At 40.9% G+C, this 8,587-nt stretch overlaps 1 protein-coding gene across 1 annotated transcript in view; it reads left to right on the plus strand.

Annotated features, from left to right (window-relative positions):
• Positions 1–7,947, plus strand: part of LOC5576514 (circadian locomoter output cycles protein kaput) — a 31,999-nt gene extending 24,052 nt beyond the window's left edge. The window contains exons 3-8 of the mRNA XM_021839839.1: positions 740–1,211; positions 1,275–1,605; positions 1,672–1,888; positions 5,620–5,931; positions 5,998–6,467; positions 6,530–7,947. Coding sequence (XP_021695531.1) covers positions 1,174–1,211; positions 1,275–1,605; positions 1,672–1,888; positions 5,620–5,931; positions 5,998–6,467; positions 6,530–7,813 — 2,652 coding nt within the window. The 5' untranslated portion in view covers positions 740–1,173 and the 3' untranslated portion in view covers positions 7,814–7,947. The remainder of the gene's footprint in view (positions 1–739; positions 1,212–1,274; positions 1,606–1,671; positions 1,889–5,619; positions 5,932–5,997; positions 6,468–6,529) is intronic.
• Positions 7,948–8,587: the final 640 nt, after the last annotated feature.

Here is an 8,587-nt window from a genome sequence, read left to right on the forward strand (position 1 = left end):
TAAACTTGAACTTTTGTAAGTTTCAGCTTTGTAGACCATTTGTATCTAATAAACATTCATTTGGTCTAATACCTGTTGGGCACTGAATAGGCACTACACTAGGCCTTATCAAATGATCATCTCATCGAGCAATTTGTTACTCCCGTTGAATTGTAGCACCATAAACAAATCGTTTTCCATGTTTGCTTCCCTATGATTGATACAAACAAACCTACAATGATGATGATAACGACGCCGATGACGATGATGATCCTCCTCCACCACACTCAGTAAATGGATGTAAATGTATTTAAAACCACCCCATTACACTTACTGTGACTTCGAATTCCATGCACCCTCTACACATATCTATCTATACATACCTACGTTCGCTGCATTGGTTTGCGAATATTGTGGTCATGTTAGCCCTAAGGTAGAGTAGGTACATGTGTGTTAACATAACGCGCGCGCGAAGCCATTCTAGTCTGGCTCATATCCTCACCCACTTGCTCACTTCCTGCCTTCCGCAAGGTGCGATTGCATAACTGTACGAGACAAATGCCACCTCTCGCCCGGAGTTTGTTTGTTAGGTACGTCCAGTGGTGGTGGTAGCAGAGGGTGGCAATAGGAATTGGTCTGTGATGCAATTTTCGTCTGATTCAGGATTGATGCGATTTTCGTGTGTCGTTCGTTGACTTGATCTATATTTGGGTGGTCTGAATATTGATGGAATTTTTCAATTTTCTCCCTATTGTTTCAGATTGTAGTACCCAGACAAAAAAGGCGATCGTGGAAATTCTACACCAAACTGGTTGGAAGTCGGCCGGAATTCACACACGAGGCCAACGACTCAAAAGCATGACCAATAAAGCCAGACTTCGCAGCTGCAAGGAACTGTGCAATCCGAACTTTTTCTGTAACGTGACTTAAACTCGGAACTGAAATTTCTCTTGCGAACAACGCCGACCAAAAAAGTGACTGAAATTGCTTTCAGCTTCACGTTAAATGTTAGGAAGTGTGTTAATATATAGCGTAACTGAATTAAGCCGACCGAAGAAGGAAACTGAATGTGATATCAATTAGGGTGTAAGTTAGTAGCTTGAAACTCAGTGATTGAAAACAACGAGCTTTTGTGGAGTTAGTAACAATTCACAAATCAAAATTGTTAAAATAGATTTTATAACGGTCACAAAGATGGAGGATGATCCGGATGACAAAGATGATACCAAAAGGTTTGTTATAAACGATTCTTACTCGAACTAGTAACTCATCACAATTGTTCCATTAAACTCTAGGAAGTCCCGGAACCTCAGTGAGAAGAAACGCCGTGACCAGTTCAACCTGTTGGTCAACGAGCTCAGCTCGATGGTGTCGTCCAATAGCCGCAAGATGGACAAGAGCACGGTGCTCAAGTCGACGATCGCATTCCTGAAGAGTCACAACGAAATCGCGGTCCGGTCTCGGGTGCACGAGATCCAGACCGATTGGAAGCCTTCGTTTCTGTCCAATGAGGAGTTCACGCACTTGATTCTGGAGGCGCTGGATGGGTTCATCATCGTTTTTTCATCGACGGGTCGGGTGTTTTACGCATCGGAGAGTATAACGTCACTTCTGGGTCATCTGCCTGTGAGTACTTTTCGATTGAACCAATAATTTGTTCATTAATAAAATTACCATATTCTTTTCTTTTAGAGTGACTTGCTCAACATGACCGTGTACGATATGGTGTACGAGGACGACCAGAATGATCTGTACAACATTCTGCTGAATCCGGCGGCGGTGGTGGATCCTTTGCAGACGGGAATCTCCCGTGAAAATCAGGTTACCTTTTCGTGCTATATCAAGCGTGGTACGGCTGATTACCGGACGGAGGTTTCGTACGAGTTGGTTCAATTCACCGGATACTTTAGTGAGTATGATCGCTGGCCAAGTTGTGGTTGATAGTTTATAGTAGGGCACGGCGTGTCTGGTAGAACAATATTATCATAAAAAAATAGGCATCGCTAAATCTTTCAGCATTCGAAAATATAGGTTTTTAGCTTTCATTTGACGGGTTCCCCAAAAAAAATCCACCGAGGGATCCCGAACATTTTTTTTTATTTTAATTTTTTGTTCCTTGAAGTACAATATTTTCAGATATAATCATGGTAAAAGACAGTTTTTTTTCTCTCAAGCTCGATGGTAGCCCAAATTTCAAATGAAAGTTGATATAACATAGATATATAAGATTACATATTGTAATAGACATAACTGTCCTATGTGATCTTGGGGATACGACACTTACTCGTACAGTGGAGGACTCAGTTGAGTTCAACTAATTTTCATTCTTTTACCAAGATCCGCACAGCTGAGCGGTAAGCAAATTAGTTTTAACTGATATGTCAGCCTTACATCAAGTTTACTTATAACAGCACCTTTGGGTGCCGTTACCAAACGTCACTTTTACTAAGATGTCAACAAACGACCTTTTACCGAGATTTGCACAGCTGAGATCGGCATTCGGATTTAAGTGTGTATTTGATTCTAGTGTATAACTGTTTCTGTTCATATTTAGAAAAGATTAATTTTATTTTCCTTCTTTCTGGAATTACACCCCTATTGAGACAAAGCCAAGTTCTCAAATAAGAGTTCTTCGGTTACTCATTAACTAAGAATTTGATTCGCCTATCATGATTGTTTTATTTTTTTATATTGTGTGTAAGAAAAATATACTCGACCGATGAGATCTAATCAACCATCCTGAAAATTCCACAAACTACGTAACGCTCTAGGGGGAGGGGGGAATAGCGTTTAAAAAACAAAAAAACAAAAAACGTTACGGAGGGGGATGGGGTGAGGTGGTCAAAAATTTCCGATTTTAGCGTTACGTAATAAATGGACGCTGCCAAACGATTGATACGAAATAGAGCTCTTTTGAACCATTTTTACAAATCAATATCACTTGCTGCTGGGTTAATATTGTCATGTTTTCCACAATTAATATGATATAAAAAAAACAACATGCCAAAATAGTGACTCTTAGAATTGAAAATAGTCTTGCAGTTGTGTTAACTCAACTGTTAAATCCTAGGAAATATCGTGGTCAACAGGCACACTCTGGCTTCATAAATAAGCAAAAATGCCACATTTGAGGCACAGAAAATCTATTCAAGATTCAAGAAACGCCATTCCATGACCAAGTAAGTACTAACAGTTTGGACCAGACCAAAAGAATCATTGAGTCATTTTTTTTTTCAATCAGTACGATACAGTCGATAAATTCGATATCTTTGGAAGTTTGTTCATTATGTCTCTGCAACGGAAATTCCATGGACATCTGACACAAAAAAGGGACACATGATTTGAATTTGGAGATCCTAATTTGACTCGTCCTGACTTAAGTTCATGGAGCTACTGTAAAAACAGAGGTAGAGCTCAAAGCAGACTCTTGAGTCGCTATCATCGCAAAACCCCCCAAAAAGCTCCAAAAGGTAATGTAAAATACATGCTGTATGGAGCTGCTACGACCAATAAATGCAGCCACTTGATTGATGTTGCTTTCATGAAATAGCCCAAAAAATTGCAAAAGTTGCACCCTGTATTCGCTGATGTCCGCACGAATGGGAAGGTATCCATTCGAGATATTGAAACCCTTAGAATAAAGTCATAAAAACCTACTGTAAATTGCAGTTACTCAACTCTACGGGGCAAGTGGGCACATGAAATTAAACTTTTTATTCTTCCTCATAACACTTACCGTTGCCAATAATCACATAATTAACCATATCTCATGTTGAAAACATATATTATATGAATATGATATCAATCTAAAAGGAGTATAAAATGGTAAAACTTTCTTGTTTGTAAGCTACTTACGTGTTTTAATTACTACAGTAATTGTGAAAATTGTATTATTGTTGTTCTGCTTGTCAGAAAACCACTTTCACGGTGGAATTATTTTTATGATTTGATTTAACAGGAAATATCTTCCACTATATTCTTATTAAATTTTGAAATTCCAACCTAAAAACATCAAAATAACTTCAATACTATTAAAAAAGTCTGTGTAGTGTCATTTACTCCGGGTGCCTGGATAATATTCTTAATGAGGATTTTTAAGCTTTTTGCTAAGGCTTGGGTAACAGGGCGTTTAAGCATATTCCATTTACTTTCGTAGGCCGTTGTAATGTTGATGCATTCTACTTTTAATCTTTTACGGTTGATTGGCAAAGAAAATTCTCAATCAATATCTAAGTACTCAACGAACTCTAAGCTGGAAAGCAGGCTATGTCCCAGCAGAGGTGTAATGCCAGACAGAAGAAGAATAAATTTAATGTATTCTAACCATGAAAAGAAACAGTGCTCGGTTAGATATACTTCCACAGTATGAATAAGTGAACAGTCGAACTTGCAACATATCTAATCGAATAAGTGTCCTATAGCTCAATAAATCCTCAAAATCACATAGGACAGTTTTGTTTTTTTACAAAATGAAACTCAATAGATATGTATATATATTTATTTTATGAACTTTTATATGGAAATAAAACTTTTATCCAACGAAGCTGTCTTTTGCAATGATTACATTTAAAAATAATGTACCGTAAAACGGGGTATCTTTGATAATGCGGGTAACTTTGATAATGCGAGACTCTCAACATACTAAACGAAATAACAAAGTTCCTGTCAATCTGTTAAGCAAAACGAATGAAAAAGTAAAAAGTATTAGTATGACACTTCACGTTAAAGCTATTTCCGTTGGAATCAAGTACATTTGAGGATTTATATGCATATATGGAAAATTTATAAGATTTTAGCAATTTTGAAATGCTCTCAAACAATCTGTTCTACGATCACTATTTGGTGAAGTCATAATGAATTCGTCACTTATACTTGATAGCCTAGTTATAGTAGAACTCGAATATGGTCTCAAAACTCTTAGCGAATACTATTTTTACAAACTGGGACCATTTTTGTAATCTAAGTCAGAAATTTCCATATAGCGTTAAACGCCTAAAAATATGCAACGCCCTACCAATGTTCTGTAATTCATTCAATTTTGTTCGAGTGATGCTCCATTATCAAAGTTACCCCAAAACAGAAAACCGACTTTCGATTATATGAAAAATTATATATCCATTAAGAATAAATCTTTTGGAAATCTATCAACTGGAATCGATAGTTAGGATACCAGTACTTGTTTTAAAAATATGAATTAAAATTCTTTGAAACAGCATGAATAAATATTCAAGTTTTTTTTCGAAAAAACTATCAAAGTTACCCCGTTTTACGGTACTCTAAAGAACAAAAATTTTAAATAAAAAAAAATGTTCGGGATCCCTTGGTGGATTTTTTTGGGGAACACGTCAAATGAAAGCTAAAAACCTATATTTTTGAATGGTGAAAGATTCAGCGATGCCTATTTTTTTGTGATAAACCTTTCCCATATACACGCCGTGAGGGTACTAAAAAGCTTGAAAAGTCTAACCTGCAGTGTGTGAAATGGTACAATTGTGAGACTCATTGGAAGCATGCTTGAATACTCCTTATCAATCCTATACCTCGATCTCACCTAAAACTGCAACTACATTGAAGGAGGGTTGTGCTCATGTACTTCGTCAGTCTCAGCCTCTAACGGTACTGCTTACGTTTGATTTGCAGGAAGTGATGTGGACGCTGATTCCTTGATGACAACGTCGCGGTTTAGTGGTTACATGACCGATGCCGATACGAGGTTGATCTTCGTGGGGACGGGAAGGCTGCAGACGCCCCAGCTGATCAGGGAGATGTCGATTGTTGATAGTTCCAAGAGTGAGTTTACTTCGAGGCACAGCTTGGAGTGGAAGTTTCTCTTTCTGGACCATCGGGCACCGCCCATAATTGGCTACCTACCGTTCGAGGTGTTGGGGACTTCCGGGTATGATTACTATCATTTCGATGACCTGGAGAAGGTAGTTTCGTGTCATGAAGCTTGTGAGTATAAGTGGAAAGCTTTTTGATGGGAATATTTTGTAATGAAACACCTATTTTACCTTCCAGTAATGCAGAAAGGAGAGGGAACCTCGTGTTTCTATAGGTTTCTTACCAAAGGCCAACAGTGGATTTGGCTGCAAACTCGGTTTTACATCACCTACCATCAATGGAACTCCAAACCTGAATTCGTGGTGTGTACGCATCGTGTCGTCAGTTATGCCGATGTGATGAAACAAATGCGAAATCAAGCTGGTGGAGAGGGCAAGTTTTCCGAAGATACGGATAGCGTCAGTATAGGGGTAGAGCGGAAGTTTCAACCGAGCTCGTCGCAAAGTTTACTGGCAACATCTCCGTGGAGTTCGAAGAGCTCTCGTACTTCACGGATAGCGCCAACTCCAGGAGGATCCCCCACAGGTGCTCCGTCAAGAGGAAGACATAGGTACAACACCTACCAAGGTCCTGGATCTGACTCGGTAACTTCAATGTCTGCTGAATCACATGTCAGTCGACAATCGATGATGACGCAGCATAGTTCAGTGAGTATTCGAATAATCCAAATATCATACTTTTATGATCATAAAAAATTATACTGTTTTAGAAATCACGAGTTCGCTCCAACACTTTCCACTCAAAGCCTTCCTCTCAAGACGGAAGCAGTCAGCATACGGCGGCTCATTTCATACTCCAGCAGCAGATGATGCCGAATCCTCAACAGCCATCTCCGGAGTCTTTTCAACAGATGCTGGCGACAACTCAGCACCAGATTCGGCCTCCTCCGGCAGCTGCAATCATCACCCCACCCGTCACTCAGATCATCAGCCCAGCTGGGTTTATCGAACCGCAACAGTATTTGGCAGCGATTCCGGTGCAACCAGTAGCAGGATTTCCTCCGGACTCGTCAACCGGCGTTCTATCTCCCATTCCACCGACATCTCCTGCGGCATATGCGGTTCATCCTACTGTTCCTTCTGCGGCAGGGAGCGTCGTGCTAACTCCAGCGCAGAACCAGGTTCAAGATCAGTTACAGCGAAAACATGAAGAGCTTCAGCATCTGATCATGCACCAGCAGGAAGAACTCCGGAGAGTTCAGGAACAATTGCTAATGGCGCGTTACGGCCTGTTACCTTCCATTGTGACTCTTCCATTCACATCCGCATCCAGCAGTACCATCGATATTAGCAGTAGATGTAGCAGCAGTACATCATATCTTCAACATCACCAGTCATCTCACAGTAGTCATCAATATCCAACGCATCCTAGTCTGGCGAATCAGCCGCAAAACTTACTAAACCCACAGCCGCAGCAACCCGACCAACAGATGTCTATACCTCTAGATCAGAAACCGATCTTCCATCCTAACCAGCAGCTCAATTTCACTGACACCGGCCAGCCGAAGCTTCCTGGAGACCCTAACAGTGAGGCTATTTCCTACATGCAGCTAACTCCCGTCCCAATTCATCACCTGCAGCAACAGTCACAACCCTTGCAACAGCAACAGCAGCATCATCATCAAATGCAGAACCCTGGTATGAATCTACCCGGCCCCAGTGGCAACAGCATGGAGCTATTGCAGTACCAAATGGCAGAAGAGCAAGCTCAAACCTTGTTCACATCGGGCATGGAGCAACAGCAGCAACAACAACAGCACCTTCCTCAACCGCAACAACAGCATCATCATCACCAACAACAGCAGCAGCAGCAAATGCACCATCAGCATTCGCATCACCATCAGCACCATCATCAACACCACCACCATCAGCAACAACAACAACAACAACAGCAACAGCCGCAACATCACCAATCACAGCATCATCACTCGCAAAGCTCTTCAGTGGGGTCGCCGGGAGGTTCCACCCGAAGTCACCCCAGGAGCGATATGTAGCTTTCTCATTAGTGATGAGGATATGAGAGAACTCAACCAAAGTGCTATCAGGGTTTTGTTGAGAAATGTGAGTTGTTTATTATACATTTTTGAAAATCAAGTTGAAATGCGAAATAATTCAAAATTTGAAGTGATACGAAGTTCCATAATCGTCACAACTGGTATAGTTGTGCCCGTGTCAGCACGCTGAATATTTGCTATGTCATAGTTGAGTCGGAAGTGGCCGCCAACGCTCTGACTATGAGACAGCAATTTTGCTTTGATAGATTCGTTAAACACTTTGCCACCCTTGGAGATGGCTCAGTTATTTACAATTTTGTTTGATGACACGACTCCAAACTATTTCAGTATTACTTGGGCTGAGTAGCCGCCAAAAATTGATCTGAAGTTTCACGCAGCACATCTTCTTCTTATTGACATTAACGTCCCCACTGGGACAGAGCCGGCTCTCAGCGAAGAACCCTTAGAGCACTTCCACAGTTATTAACTGAGAGCTTTCTTTGCCAAGTGCCATTTTCGAATTCGTAAATCGTGTGGCAGGTACGATGATACTCTATGCTCAGAGAAGTCAAGGAAATTTCCATTACGGAAAGATCCTGGACCGACCGGGAATCGAACCCAGACACCTTCAGCATGGCTTTGCTTTGTAGCCGCGGACTCTAATCACTCGGCTAAGGAAGGCCTCACTCGGCTAAGAAGGCCTCACGCAGCACATTGAAACTGGAATAACTGGCTGAGGGTCAATGAAGTCATGCGATGTCCATCCATTCACTG

This window comes from Aedes aegypti, chromosome 2 (genome assembly GCF_002204515.2).
Source record: "Aedes aegypti strain LVP_AGWG chromosome 2, AaegL5.0 Primary Assembly, whole genome shotgun sequence".
Taxonomy (NCBI): Eukaryota; Metazoa; Arthropoda; class Insecta; order Diptera; family Culicidae; genus Aedes; species Aedes aegypti.